The sequence below is a fragment of the Strix aluco genome, chromosome 14 (assembly GCF_031877795.1).
Source record: "Strix aluco isolate bStrAlu1 chromosome 14, bStrAlu1.hap1, whole genome shotgun sequence".
Classification (NCBI taxonomy): Eukaryota; Metazoa; Chordata; class Aves; order Strigiformes; family Strigidae; genus Strix; species Strix aluco.
In genome coordinates this window covers 14,917,398-14,932,437 of record NC_133944.1, presented here as the reverse complement: position 1 = coordinate 14,932,437, position 15,040 = coordinate 14,917,398, and the positions used below count along the sequence as shown (strand labels likewise).

General features: G+C 42.3%; 2 protein-coding genes across 5 annotated transcripts in view; one reads left to right on the top strand and one right to left on the bottom strand.

The window, feature by feature from the left end:
- Positions 1 to 6,863, top strand: part of MYLK3 (myosin light chain kinase 3) — a 22,423-nt gene extending 15,560 nt beyond the window's left edge. For both annotated transcript variants that reach the window (XM_074839378.1, XM_074839377.1), the window contains 4 exons: positions 1,155 to 1,283; positions 2,306 to 2,458; positions 4,342 to 4,474; positions 5,145 to 6,863. In XM_074839378.1, coding sequence (XP_074695479.1) covers positions 1,155 to 1,283; positions 2,306 to 2,458; positions 4,342 to 4,474; positions 5,145 to 5,216 — 487 coding nt within the window. In that variant the 3' untranslated portion in view covers positions 5,217 to 6,863. The remainder of the gene's footprint in view (positions 1 to 1,154; positions 1,284 to 2,305; positions 2,459 to 4,341; positions 4,475 to 5,144) is intronic.
- Positions 2,475 to 14,947, bottom strand: ORC6 (origin recognition complex subunit 6). Of its 3 annotated transcripts, none has more exons than XM_074839381.1 (8): positions 14,821 to 14,947; positions 13,973 to 14,102; positions 12,995 to 13,158; positions 11,819 to 11,908; positions 10,635 to 10,747; positions 9,513 to 9,587; positions 8,737 to 8,861; positions 2,475 to 4,189 (listed from the first exon to the last, which is right to left on the bottom strand). In XM_074839381.1, the coding sequence occupies exons 1-8, from the start codon at positions 14,883 to 14,885 to the stop codon at positions 4,175 to 4,177; spliced, it is 777 nt and encodes a 258-aa protein (XP_074695482.1). In that variant the 5' UTR covers positions 14,886 to 14,947; the 3' UTR covers positions 2,475 to 4,174. The 3 variants fall into 3 exon arrangements, with proteins under 3 accessions (XP_074695482.1, XP_074695480.1, XP_074695481.1); XM_074839379.1 differs by lacking the exon at positions 2,475 to 4,189 and adding an exon at positions 4,450 to 4,879; XM_074839380.1 differs by lacking the exon at positions 2,475 to 4,189 and adding an exon at positions 4,893 to 5,040.
- Between the last annotated feature and the right edge of the window lie 93 nt (positions 14,948 to 15,040).

Genomic DNA, 15,040 nt, shown 5'->3' with positions numbered 1-15,040 from the left:
TTATTGTGCAGGTTCTTGTTGTAGAAATTATCTGCTAAACTCTTTAGGTAAATAAGTTGATTGATGGAGAGAAAAAAAAAAAGTGTGTTTGAGCCATCCCTTGTGAAACGGGCAACCCTCAGAGAAGTATGGACTTTTGTCCATTCTTTTACTTTGCTCGCATGAATTTGTTTAAAGGAAAGCTGTGAGACCATGAGTCTATTCCCCTAGAATAAAAAGGAATGACTCCTGTTAGTATAACAGTAAGAAAAACAACATTTTTCTATTTCTTGTCTAAATCCTTTGAAGCTTTTCTTAAGCCCAAACCTGGTACATTCATGCATATACGTACCTACATGTGGTATGTGTCCAAGGACTTTTTTCTTTTAGAAGTATTTTATGTAAACAGAAATGGATACATCATTTGTGGTTGGGTTTGGTTTGTTTTTTTTTGTTTGGTTGCTTCTTTTAAATTGGGAGGCTAAAGATGCAAACTTCTACTAAAGCAGTTTTGAACACAAGATCTTCAGGAGAGATGTAAAACCAATGTTTTAATGGTTTGTTCTGTCTGTATGCATATGCAACTCCAGCTCCCATCAGTGACCATTATTACTGGTGTAGTTCTGTAACCTTTACCTTTTAAGCAATAGAACAGAGTAACTTTCTCCCTGTAGGGGATCGCTGTTTAACTTGTTACCAAGCCCAAATAATCCTCTTGAGAGTCCACCTTAGCAGTTATATTGTGCTCATATCTCTTACACAGACCTTTACCCTGAGCTATAGCTAGGTACATCCCACTAAGCAAATGCTCTCCAAACCTGTTTTAATGGAAGCCGCTTCATTTGTTTTATGCTGGACATCCTGTGGAGCCTGACAGAGAGTAAAGCTGCTGTCATCTGTGGGGAGGTCTTTGCGGGTCTTTTTGGTTTTATTGCCCTTGGGTCTTCCCTCTGGTTTTGCTTTGGCAAAGGGATAGCTGATGGTATAGTCACTTGAAGTCACAGCAAAATTCAGAGATGTATTCTTTAAAGATGTTGATGCTGTCCTGCCTGGGGAGTCTGCTGTGCTTGCTCTGCCATGCTTGTATGGCAAAAAGCCATGCCTTGTTTTTTACAAATGTGAGATGTGTTCCCCAGCCTGCTCTCAGCACTGATGTCTCTGTCTTTCTGGTAAAGGTACAAACCTCGTGAGAAACTGAAAGTTAATTTTGGAACTCCAGAGTTCTTGGCTCCTGAAGTGGTGAACTATGACTTTGTTTCCTTCCCAACAGACATGTGGAGTGTAGGCGTCATCACATATATGTTGTGAGTAACCCTGTGAGGGGTCGTGGTGATGGCACCAAAGGCTCTGCAAGAGCATGCCAGTGGAGGGTATCTGCAGAGCAGGAATGTGGCAACAACTGAGCCCATCTGGCTGTGACTCCTCCTAATTAATTTTGTTAAAAATCTCAGCCTTTAATGCGAAGGCACCTCGCTGTGCATACAAAGTCTCTAAACAACAGATAATCATTTCAATAAATATGTAAATGTTCTTCTTCCTTACCACTTTATTTAGCAAGGCAAAATGAGTCAGGACTTTTTTTTACTCAAAGTTGCCCAAAGCATGTCAGAATTTTAATTTTGATTGTGTTTTTGAGGGCTTGAATTAATTTTCAAATTTGTAATCTGATCATTTCAGTAGCTTCGACTTGGTGTGCATCTGCACAGAGGATTTAATGTTGGTTGTTAGGCCATAGGTCTGAAAAAATCTCATGTTACAACTAGGGCTAAAACTTTTCTCAGATATCTGGATGGCACCATGGATGGCTTATCTGTCCAAAGCACAGATGCTTTCTGTGAACTGGATACATTTCTGTTTTAAATTTGTATGTTAGCCAAAACCCAACTGAATGTAGTAATAAATGACTGCAGCAATAAATCTGTCTCCAAGACTAATTGAAAAAAGTATGCTATTGTTCAGAATTGTTTAATTCAAGCCAAATATGGGCATGGGCCTTGGTTTAGGAAAGGTCTTGAGTCCCCCTAGCTTTCCTAGCTGGGAAAGCACTGAAGTATGTAGGTAGATCCCCACTGAATTAATTTCCTTGGGGATCTATTAACAGTGCTCCCTGATGTAGCTGGGTGAACTGCTAGAGAGTAACATCAACATCACAATGCTTTATTGCTCCAAACTGTTGGCTTATTTTGGCAGGGATTGAGAAGTCCCAAAGCTGAGAGACTTTCCTCTCCACAAGCTAACAACAATTATAAAGCAGAGAATTTGTAGAAGGAAAAATGCATCTTGCATATAATAACTACTCCATCTCCCTCTTTTTTTTTTTTTTAAGGCTTAGTGGCCTGTCCCCATTCCTGGGAGAAACTGATGCAGAGACAATGAATTATGTAGTCAACTGCAGCTGGGATTTTGATGCAGAAGCATTTGAACAGCTATCAGAGGAAGCTAAAGACTTTATTTCCAGACTGCTCGTGAAGGAGAAAAGGTACTTCTTCGATTGTGAGAACAATAGCACCTAATGACGTTAAGTTCCTACTAACCAACTGTTTGGATTGCAGCCGACAATGAGAACTTACTATGTGACATTTTTGGATGCTGTATCGGTGCTCGCTGGGCAGTTCCTCACTGATTCAAAAGCTCCTATTTAAAAGGAAAATGTCTGTGTACCTTGGCTGAAGAAGGGTACTTTTTGCAGTAGCATCAATACAGGCACAACAGAGGTGATCTGGAAGGATTTGCTGTGTAGGAATCTCTTTAGTATTCCTTTCTGAGCAAAAGCTATTTCTATTGTTACTTTGGATTCTCACAAGCCCCACCACAAATTGCAAAAATGTCTCTTGAATACCATGGAGGATAAACGGAAGCTGCAGCTGTAAAAATGTGCATTGTTCTCTTCTAAAGTGGTCTACATGCATTTGGTAGATATTAAGGAATGTTTGGGACTTTACTCTGCATGTGGCTTCTCAGTCTTGGCTCCACTGTAATAAGTGATTGCACATACAAAACAGGAGCGAATGAAGATGATCCTGATGTCACACCATGGCTATGGGGTTGGATAAGTGAGCAGAGAAATTTTTCTCTTGCTGAGTAGTGATACAAAACTAATCAAAACAGGAACGATGCATACAGTAAAACAGATTGTGTGTTTGAGGGGAATTCAAAGGAGTGCTTAGAATACTAACAACTCACAGATCATTACCTAAATCAGACAAGTCAGTTTTAGTACTAATTAAATTTTGAACGATAAGTCATATGAAAAGCTAAGAATAAACTGAACTTTAGTATATTGCCAGCGGGAGACAACAAAGGGTTTCTCTGACTGTAATGATGATTTGCTGTAAGACTGTAAAGTTGGGAGACTGTAAAGTTTGCATTTTTTTGTGCAATGGGAATAGAGACTCCAGAGGGACACTGTGCAAAGTCTGCCTAGAAGCTGTGAGTGCAATGACTATGCAAGAAAAGAGTGTCATCAGTGAGATGCAAAGAGCAACAATTAGTTGGCCCAGTTGTTCACAAGGTATATGGACGCCTCTGCTCTCCTACAGACTGGGCACCTTTGCCATGCTGGGACAGTAGGTCTGGCCTTGTGCAAGATCTGTTCCCACCTCCCCTGACTACTGAAATCAGGTGCGAGCAGGCACCTTTTCATAATTTTCATCATCTTCAGTGACAGCTCAGACAAAGCATGGGAGTTAGGCATACGTAGGCTTTTGTTTTAAAAAAAGGCAAATAAAACTTCTTTTTCTCAACACCTCTCCCCCAAGACTTCCTCTATTACCATGTATTTCTCAAAGCTTTTTGGATAGCCCTTCACATTTGAGACCATTGTTGAATGTCAGGATATAATGTATGCCTAGCTTGATCCAAGTTTAGGGTGAATAGACAACTGTGCTTTTTAAATGCAAGGCACAGAATAAGCCTGCACTATTAGGACAGACAGATAACACCACAAATATTATTTTTCTGTATGCACTGGTTCTCTTAGCAAAGTTCTGCCTTCACATAACAAAATGATACATAAACTGATGAACCTGTACAGCTGCTTCTTCAAAGGGGAAAAAAAAAAAACCAACCCACACCCAAAACCAAACCATAAAAAGACAAAATACAGTATTTAACCATAGCTCAATCAACCCACCTGCAGACTCACCAGCAGGTTTTCACGTCGCTCACCCCTTAGACTGGTGGGTGCAGGATGTCATTAGGATCCTGTGCCCTGGGATGAACAGCATCTCAGAAAGCATCTCCACTCACTTGTGTTGGTTCATTTAAGGCAGTTTCTTTAACAGTAATATTGAGGAGCACAGGGCACTGAGAGAATGGCAGCGAGGGTAGCTGGATTTACATGGCAGATTTCCTCTCCCACAGCTGCCGGATGAGTGCAACGCAGTGTCTGAAGCATGAGTGGTTAAATGATCTACCTGCCAAAGCCAAGAAGTCCAAACTTCGCCTGAAGTCCCAGTTGTTGCTGCAGAGTTACATGGCTCACAGAAAGTGGAAGGTAAATAGACAAAGTCCGGCAAACCTACTTCCAGAGGGAAAATCGGCACAACATAAGGCAGTTTTGTGCCTCCCGTTGCAGAGTCAAAGTGTGGGGAAGAGAAAAAATTAGGCTTAAAGCCTTCCAGAGAACTCTTCAGGACATTTCTGATAACCCCATGCTCCTTCAGAACTAAATTTTATATGAAGAAGTGAGAGATAAGAATTTCTATTGGAGACTCTATTGGATTATAGATAATCAATCTTGAAAGGTGAACACAGTGATCTTGTTACAAAGTAGTCTGTGGAAATGTGAGGAAAAAAACTCTTCTTTTGTCACTGGAGAGTTGTAATTTCTTGCCAAGGAGTTAAACCAGACGTTTACACTTCTTCCACTCCTGCACTCCAACTGTTTGGTCACAGACTTCTGCACTTGAATTTTAAAAAATACATAATCTAAAGACATATTGCTGCACAATTCATAATAATGCTGCAGAAGTTCACAGTACCAGCAGTCTGTTCTGCAGTGATCAGTGGTTCCCTAGTGCAACGCTGTTCTGCACTGCAATCCATGCAAGGTGTGGGTCCCTAGAGGTAAATGGATTTATCAAGAAGAAAAATCCATGTCAGCCACAGAAAAGGTCCTTTACCTCAGTTGTACTCACACTTGGACTGTTCTGTTTTGTTCACAGAAGCATTTTTATGTGGTGGCTGCTGCTAACAGGCTGAAGAGATTTCAGAGTATGTCTGTCAAGCTTGCATAAGCTTGTATGAAGTATCTACCACTCTTGGAGTTGAACATGAAGCCATGGAAGAAGGACTCAGTATCGTCAATAACTTTTACCCCTTTGTTTTATAACATAAGGTTCTGGGTCTGTCCTCCTCAAATATTATGTGTGTTGTTAGTGCTAAGGCTGCCTTAGTGCTAAGCTGCCTTGTTTGTTTTTACAAGTTTTTAGTAGTTGTACATAGTGATGGAAAAATGTGGTTGTTATTAGGGCTGACTTCTTGCTGAAGGTTTTGATTCTGCAGGGTATTGTCTGTGTGTTTAAACCAGAAAACACCCTGTCAGTTTTCTGGTTTCTCACACCAAGCATGGGAGCTAAAGACTTTCTTCATGACTGATGTATGTCATCAATTTTAGAGCACTGCCACAACAGTGGCACAATTTTTCCCTTGGCTGTTTGTTACTTAGAACTGAAGAGATTCGATGTTCTTTTCTTCTGTAATTTTTTCAAAGAGATTAATTTTTTTCCCCCAAACATGATGATGATTCAGTGCAGCTACTCAGAGTTGAATGGTTTTGGTTTGTTGGGCCTTTTTTATTCTACTCTTTCCTTTAAGAAATAGTCACTGCATAGTTAGGAAATACAAGGAATCCTGGGTTGAAGCAATTTGAGTCAGTCCATTGCTTCTTTTTCTTATGGTGAGTTGAATAGAGCTGAACTGATTGAACTTCTGGAAGGAGTTAGGTAAAACTGCCACAAATAAAAATTGCCTAATGACCGTTAGGTCTATGCAGAAAAAGCTCATGTTGTCCAGAAAAGAAGAGATTTCCAGACATTGTTTTATATGTATTTAAAACTTGTAAGTGCTTCTAATGGGCTGGGATTGCAGCCCTTAATTTTGTAAGTTTTAGTTTGAGGATTTTTTTCACCTCTCTGACAATTTTAATGAAGTCTGAGAAGTTGATACGGTGTGATATGCAAAACAGGTTTTATTGCTGTTCAGTGGCAGGCAAAATGGTGTGTTGCCAGATTCTGCCTTTAGCCCAGTTAGGAGGTTGAAGCCTTTTTTCCCCTCGCCTTGCTCTTGAACGTTGAAAGTTTTCTTCACAATACTAACTTATTTTGGATTTTAAACTTTTTCCTGATGTATAAAGTGTTGGAGTCACTAGCTCTCAGCTAAAAGTATAATATTATTTATTAAACCTGTGGTTTCCTTCATTCTTGTTCTAGATTCTGCAAAACTCAGTGTGAGCTGGATGGGCTTTTAGGAAAACCAGAAGTTAATACTACTAAAACTAGCGTTCCAGCAAAGGCATCAAACTACTGTAAAGCTCCCTTTAACTTTATGGACTTTCATGTCCCTTGAATTAACAAAAGTGTCAGTTGCTAATAAAGAGGTTTGTAAGACTGGCTTGCTCTAGTCTAGCTATCTTTTCCACTCTGGTGCTTCTCACTTTGCATAGTCCTGAATTCTGGACTTCTGCAGCATTTCCAGAATTGAGACAGAGAAAAATTATTAAAATCAAGTGAAATAATCTTGACAATGTTATCACCTTCTGTGAAGGCCACTTCTGTTCATGTTGTTCTTCCACAGTGGTTTTGCATGCTAAATGTGATTATATTAATTGGTCTGTATATTTCTGAATTAATACTAATAAATTCCATTAAAGTGTAACAAGCCTATTCCTCAAGTTTGGTTTAACTCCCCCACCCCCTGCCGCCAAAAGTATCTGTGAGTAGGTCTTAACAACAGAATGCTAATATATGAGGTTGGATTCTCTCCCATCCTGAGGACCCTCTGCTACATATTAGATGGCTTAAAACGGCAGATGTTTTGGTACAGCTCATACTTAATGTGGGTTAATTATCCAGTACTTTCTCTGCACATCAGGCATTTGTTGGGAGTCCATTCCCCAGTAGTTACTGTTACATTTCAGAACTCTCCTCAGGAATGAAATCAGCTTTTGCTAATTAAAGTTGGCTTCAAGTGATTTCCCTTTTTATGCACTGGGAGGAGAAGTAAAAGGAAAATGGGCAGTAGGTTTTAGTTTTCCAATTACTGTGTGCTGCTTCCTCTATTTTTATGAGGGTAACATGCAGATGCTCTCTGCTGTCTTGTACGTATATCCTCTCCATTTTCTACAAAGATAAAGTGCCCCTGGCCAGCAGGATTACTCTTTTGTTCCTAATAGAAAGAAATCCCTTAAGATTTGGCAACTGTCACATGATTCTGCAGTACACTGAAACACACCTCTGCAGCCTTATGGGATATTTCACCATGTCCTGTGCATTTTGCTTTGGGATCTACAAAAAAACCAAAAGGACTAACCACACGTGACCTGTGAGTCATTGGAACAGTAAGTATAACAAAAAGAACTGGCCCCATACATTGATATCTAAAGCAGTTATTGATAGCAACTATTGTAATGCTGGTGTGATCAGAGTCACCCAGGTAAGCAGAGAGTATGCACAGCAGTGAGGCATCTGCCAAGGCATTACTGCTGAGAAGAAGCTTAGATGGGAGCAGAGTTTTAAATCCAAATGCTCAGACATGAGATGATTTATCTTGCTTCATATGGACACTTGGGGTTTTCTGGGCTGTTTTGAAATGAGAGTTTATGAAAATTAACTTCTCTTTGCACACCTCAGGCAGAAAACATGCAAGAGAAATGGGCAGAAGACTTGGATGGGTTTTATTATAGTTACACCAGCCCTGTGGTTTTTTCCTTCAAAAAGCAGTTAACACAAATTATAGTTTAAGTAGCTGGGATGGAAGTGTAGAACGGCAGAAGTTGCCCCTAAGAACGACAAGGCAGGGCACTCTCCTCTTCACTGTTTGATTTTGAGATGCAAAAAACCTGTATTACCCAGATAAGATCCTTGTGCCCTGCATATCTTCCTCCTTAAAGCACAGACATCTCCTGTATGTGTTTTGTTTTGCACTCTAAGGATTTTAAATATGACCTGATGTCATAATACAAAGCTTTTCCTTCCATTCTCTTTATTGTTTCTTGGAATATTTGGGACCCCTTACAAGCACAAGAGATTTCAGTCCCATACAGGTAATAAAAATAAGTCAAACTCAGTCACTAAACAATATTTCTTTGACAGTTAAAAACAATTAAAAGTTACCAGTCTTTTAACTCCTCTGCTGGTTTTGCAGCTTAACAAGGCACTGTTAGTCCCCTCCCTCTTTTTTTCACTGACTTCTTCCAGCCAGGGGCACAAGGGCATGTAACTCATAACTTATTTACAATTAACACAGCATTAGAATGTTACCTGCTTCTTGCAGTAAGAGAAATGAAACTATTCTACCACCTAATGCCATAGCTGCTCATGTACCAGCCTGGCAAGTAGTCAGGCTTTGTGTAAAATCTCAATTCTGGTGTAATTTACTAAAAATACCATTCTTAAATACTTAAAAACTATCTTACAAATAAAATTAGCTGGCTACCAGGCAGCTATCCCTCATATGCTACTGGAACTCTTGTTAGAGCAGAGGGAGAGTTAAAATTATGAGCAAGCAGCAGTGATATTATTAGGTGGCACTACAGACCGTACTCCTACTTGTCTCTTGTGTCTTAGCAGCATTTTCCAGGATTTTCTTTTTCCATTCTTCATAGTCTTGTTTTGTTTCAGTCTTTAGCCGTTTACATGGCATCTCCTCATCATCTTCAGATCCTATGAGAGAAGGAGGAAGTCCATGACAGGCCATCAGGGGCAGTATGTTGCTGGCAATAGCCACAGCAGTGAGTTAACGTAGACACAAGCACAGGGTCTGTCACTGAATTGTCTAATCCTGTGGTTTGCTGCTCCCCTCATCCCTCCACATTTATGTCTGAATGGAAGAGTTGTCCTTAACTCTACTAGGACTACTCCATATAAACACCACTGTCCTGCTAGGTTCTCTTTGTCCTTTCATAAGCCACTGTTTTGCAGAATGGGCTAAGCTGCTGTGAGCCAAATATTATGGCATATGACACAACTAAAATATAGTACACAAGGAAATGGAATGAAGCTGTGTCAGGGGAAGTTCAGATTGGACATTAGGAAAAGGTTCTTCACTGAGAGGGTGGTCTGTCACTGGAACAAGCTCCTCAGAAAAATGGTCAGGGCACCAAACGTGTTAAGAGTTCAAGGAGCAACTGGACGATGCTCTTAGTCATATTGTTTAGTTTTAGGTAGTCCTGTGAGGAGCAGGGAGTTAGACTTGATGATCCTTATGGGTCCCTTCCAACTTAAGGTATTCCATGATAAAACATCATTAAGCAGCAATAAAGCTCAGGACTGCTCTGGTGAGCTGATTTTAGTTCATAGCTAAACACAACTTACCATCTTCCTCCTCACAGTGCTCCATGGTGGTGTTCAAGCTTTCAGGTGTCTTTGCAGCCAGTGGAACATCATCTTCTAAAAAAATTAAGTAAGTTGCTTTACTTTTGAATGGTGTTTGGGGCCCCAAGAGTGTTGTTCTACATGCAATTCTCTGACAGCAGTGCTACCTTCCAAAAGGTAACCCATTTCCACACTTTGTATTAGAGATGCCCACAACATGCAGGGCCTGTCTATGTATAGAGATGCACACTCTTCCCTGAACTGATACAGAAACTCCCTGCTGCCTCTAACTGCTTTAGCGGTGGGTTAAGGTTTTGGGTTTTTTATAGGGCACTGGACTACAAGAAGGTCCATGCCCAGGGAGAGAGCCGCAATTTTTGGTTTGGATGGAGGCAGCACATTCCAGAAAACTTCATGATGTGAAGCAGGGGTGCTGTCAGTGGAAGAGTAAGCACAAAAGCCTGGGAAAGGAAAAAGGAGGTAAGTAGGAAGGAGCAGAGATAACAACAGGAAGACGCGTGTGTCGTATTTCAATCTTCCTCCTCCAGAAAATGGAGTGGAGAGCACTGCAGGTCCAACAATGGGTGATAAAGATTCCTTGTGCCTGCCCATTGTAAGTGGAGGGATGGTGTCAGGTAATGGCTGAATTACTACCAGAGAGCAAGGCTAGGCTTGTTAATCCTGCAGCAGGGGAAAGGAAAAACACAGAAGTGAGTCAAAGCAATAGAGGTAGCAAGACGTTTATGTTATTTGTGTGTCATGTTGCCATGTTAACAGGATGCAGAAAGCATCTAGTGAGAAAGAGGAATCCAAGATAGGTCAGGTAGTATGGGAGAAGCAGGGAATAAATTGCAGCAGCAGAGAATGTAAGGAGCAGTGAATATCTGAGAAGAGCAGAAAATATTTATTTTTGGCCACATGCAAAGCTGTTGTGACTTCCCCAGAAGCAATTACTGTGACTGGGAACTGGGCTGCAGGAAACATGTTGGAATGGATGGGCAGGTTTGGCTGAAAGGGAATGGCTGAAAATGATCAGAATGAAATCACTAGTGAAAAGGATGGGGCACTGTGAGACGAGGTGCTGGGTATGCTGTCTGACAGGGATAAAGTTAAACAACTTACTGCAGAGTTGCTGGCTTATCTTCTCCAGCTGATTGCACAGCCGGTCAAATATTGCTTTTTTCACCCCAGATGTAGCCAACATTTTAGTTTTGTCCACTTTTAGCTTCAAACACCTACAAGAGAAAGTTAAGTTATCTCTGTACAAAGGAACACTCCAGCAACTATCACTCAGGTGAGGTGACATTTACTATACCAACACTGCCTGTGAAAAACACTACCTGCAGGTAGGCCTGAGTTTGTCCTGTCTAATCCCTGACTCACTCAAACAAACTTGCTTAAAAAATAGACCCCTACACTACTCAGTCAACACAGCTCAGAAGTTAACCCAGGGTTAGTTTAAGTTACACGAAGAAATTCTACTAGGTACCTTCCAGATTTTGAGGGAACCAGGACAAAATCCCACTACTGCAAAAATATGAATGGGATGTCAAGAGAACATTGGTCAGCACCTGAATCACTTCGTAAGATTGTTTCAAGGCATAGTACCAAGAGGAAAGATTTGTATGCAAGCAAATTCTTACAAAAGGCTGTCTGACTCGGCTGCTCCTGACACCTATCTTTCAAGCTGATGCAGGCCTTACAGCTACTGGATCCATTTCTCAAGGATTTTTCCTTTTTCAGAATCGCTGCTGCTTGGTGCTCAGAAGTAAGCTAGCAGCCCTTCTGGCACCTTGAGCAGTATCTCACCAAAAGCTGCTTTTTGCTTCATGCCCAGCTCAAATCTATCCTGACAGGGGAAAAGAACTCCCACTGTATCTGAAAATGTTACTAAGGAATTATGGTACACTGGTTAGGCTATGAGGAAGGAGGGTGAAGTGCAAAACAGTAACAGAAGTTCTTTAGCCACTGCCACGGATATATTCTAATGGAATTACCCACAGCATCCACTTACACAGCAGAGAAGACCAATTTCATTTATTTTAGGATAAGTAACTCAAGATCTTTTTCTGTATATTTGATACAATACTTTCTCCTGAAGGCAGGAGAAGGTTAGAGACTTCACTGTAAGGGAAGGCCTGGTTTGCTGCAGCTGTCTCCATTTCTAGGAGGAGGGCAGCAGGCTGCACTAAGCAAGACCCTTCAGACATGCTGAATGAATCAGCTGCTTGCACTGTAAGCACTGTGTCTGTCTGGTGTCTCACTCAGCATTTAAGCCCATAAAAGATCCCTCGAGCTACACTCACCTGCATGCAATGAATAGTGCAGCTGTTATAAAAAGTGGTTTTGAGAAATCAAGGTCCATTTGCTGTGCTTCAGAGAGGCTGGATTCATACCTAAAGAACAACAGCACAGAAATAATTGTATAGTGAAGTTGCCCCAAATGAAGCTGTTGAAATGAATTTGTCACAAGCAGCTGAACAGGTCTCCTGTTGGACCACTTGCTCCTTTGCAGCTTAGTCAAGCAGGAACAGCTGCTACTGGCTGAGAAGAGCAAAAGAGGCTAGAGAATAGAAGGCAATTAGGATCACCTCCTCTTTATGAATTAATTAGGGATCTGGATAAAGTCATGTCAGTAAAATCTATTTCCGTGCTCCCCATCCACACAGCACTTTTACCTCTACATTACATCTAAAAGTTACAATGAGATGCTTTGCATAAAACCATCCTAGGATAGAGGGTAGAATTATAGTTTCTTTGATTCCTCTAATACGTGATATTACACAGATGAAGATTTAAATATAGAAGATGACATGATGGATGTGCAGCAGTAGAGAATTTTCATTGTCCACCTGTCCCCAAGATTTTTTTTGTATTAAGCACTGACAAGCATACACAGCCTTTGGTCACTGACCTGCAACTCAATATTCTAAATCCCTAACAGCATTTAAACACGTGCTATGAGGGTGAAAGAACAGAACTCTTCAGTGATTGCTCTTGTTAAAGTATATGTCAGAGTGCAAAATTCTAGTTAAAGCTGTTGCATCTCCATAGAAGTGTTCTACCTATTGTTTTTACAGGTAGAATACTGTGCATTCTAAGAGATCTGCTTCTCTAGAGGAAGGATTTGTTTCTACTGAGTGTTACTTCTGAACTGTGACATGATCAGCAGTTAAATGGAAGACAGTGTGATGCAGTGGACAAATACAGGGATTAAGAGCCCCATATTTTTTATAGTATTCCCAGTTGAAGAACTGGGACTCAGACAGTGACTTCCTGAGACTCACAGACTAAGTCTGTCTTTCTATTATGTATTCTAAAAAGTGGCCTAGATAATGACTGGAGTGTCAGTGCTAAGAACTCATCTCACCACTCCAGTCAGTGGGAGATACCTGGTCCTTCAAACCATCAAACTCTTTACACATCTAACAAACAAAGAATCTTACTAGTGGTTACCAGTGTGCTCAGGAGAGCTTCCTCACCTCTGTAGTATTTTTGAAGCGGTGCTCACTGCCTCTGTGCAGCAGAATTGCACAGCCAAGTCTCGCATTCCCAGTCTGGGGTTCACCTCTAGCAAACACTCCAAAGACTTCATGGAGCTCTGGTAGGTCGTTTTGTTCAAACCGGAGAGTTTAACAAAACAGCTCTTTCAAGAAGACAAAGACAAACTCCAAGAGTTAGCAAGATTCCTTCCTGACATCTTATTCAGGCAACCAAAATAGATTACGGAGAAACTACACAAACACCATAAAATAAAGTTCAATTCCTCTATTAAACAAATTTGTGCAATGAATGATACAAGTTTTGACTGCACACAGAATGATTAACCACTTAGGAATGCCACATCTTTTAATGCAGTGTTATTTTTAGACCATTTCACTGGAAGTGAAGATTGCCTTTTCCATGTAATACAACACAGCCCTTTCATCACAAGGTGGTTAAAAACAAAGGTAACCAAGATTTGGGCAACTTGAAGAGCCAAGCAATACTTTCATGCTACTCGTCAGGTCAGATACAATTAAATCCTCCTCTTTCTGTAAATGAGCAATCATGAACATCTTGTACCAGACATTATTTTGGTAGGTCAGTGCCATTTACCTGGGAGCTCTGAGATGAAGGTTTATGGGTACCACTATAGAGAGGGATTCCTTGGAGCTCCTGCTTCCCTCCCACAGTAAAAGGGACAGATCTTAAATTTAACATCCTTGGTGTTAGTTTATTTGTTACTAAAAGAGCTGAAATTGTAACAAAGCAAGCTCAACTTGTGAAGTGACTATGACACTCATCTCAATTTGCTCTGTTTCAAACTCTGAGTAGCAAAAGCTCAGTGTTTAGCAGCACACTGGCTCTAGGGTAATGTCAGTTATTGCTATCCATTTCCTCCTCCCAACATACACTACACAGAACAATGATTTTAGTGGAGAACGCACCAGACAGCCAAGTTATGTATTGTTTCTTACTTTGTCAACTGGTTGTTTCATGAAACTAGCTGCTAGGTCCAGGCACATCACAGCACTACTTGTCGCTGTCATCTGAGCCATTAATCCCGTACATTTCACCTGGGATAGCCGCAGATACTCTTCAGCTTTTCTGCAAAACACCCAGCATAAAAACCCCTCGTTAACAAAACTACAGTTACAAGGCAGTAAGAGTGGCAGGACACAGACTGATCTAAGGTCTACCTAGTCCAGCACCCCAGCTGCAGCACAGGCTTTGGGAAAGGGGTGCTAAACAGGATGGCAAACACAGGATAATGCTGCCCTTTCTCTAATAATCTGCAGCAGTAGCTTTGCATTTCATAGCCTAAAAGAGCTTTTTCATTAACTGCCTATACTTAAGGTCAGTGAGTTTCTTCACACCGACCAGAACCAAAGGAAACCGACGGCAGGCTGGCCTTGCAAGGAGGTGAGGCAGGCCTTGGCTGCCGCTGCTTGCGGGAGAGCTCCCAGGGCCGCAGGAAGGAGCCCAGGCAGGGCCGGCGGCAAAGCACACTCGGGCGGCTGGAAGGGAGCGGGCCAAGCCAGCACCGCACGGCTGGGCCCGCTCACCCGGACGGGAGTAGCGCTCCCGAGAGTGGGGGCAGCTGTCTAGAGCCAGCGGGCAGTAACCAGGATCGCTGCGTGTCCCGCAGCCTCTTCCACAGCGCCGGGGAACGGCACCGGCACACCGCAACTACACCCCCCGCCCCACGCTAAGGGCCGCCGGAGAAAGACGCCGCTCCCGGGGCTCTGCCGCGGCCGGGCCGCCTGAGGTGAAGCTGCCCCGCGTTACCGTAGGCCCGCCCGGGCGGGCGGTTGGCTGGCAGTACCTGACGACGCCAGGGTCGGTGAGGCCCAGGCGGGCGGCGAGGCACCGCACCGCACCCCGCTCCATGCTGCCGCTCCCGCCCGGCCGCCCTGCAGCGCGCGGGCCCCAGACACGGAACTAGGTTCGGCAGCGGACTGGCCGGCCCCGCCGCCAATCATCACTGTCTACGCCAATCGGCCTGAAGCGGACCACTTCCTCAGAACGGGCCAATGGGAAGGCGG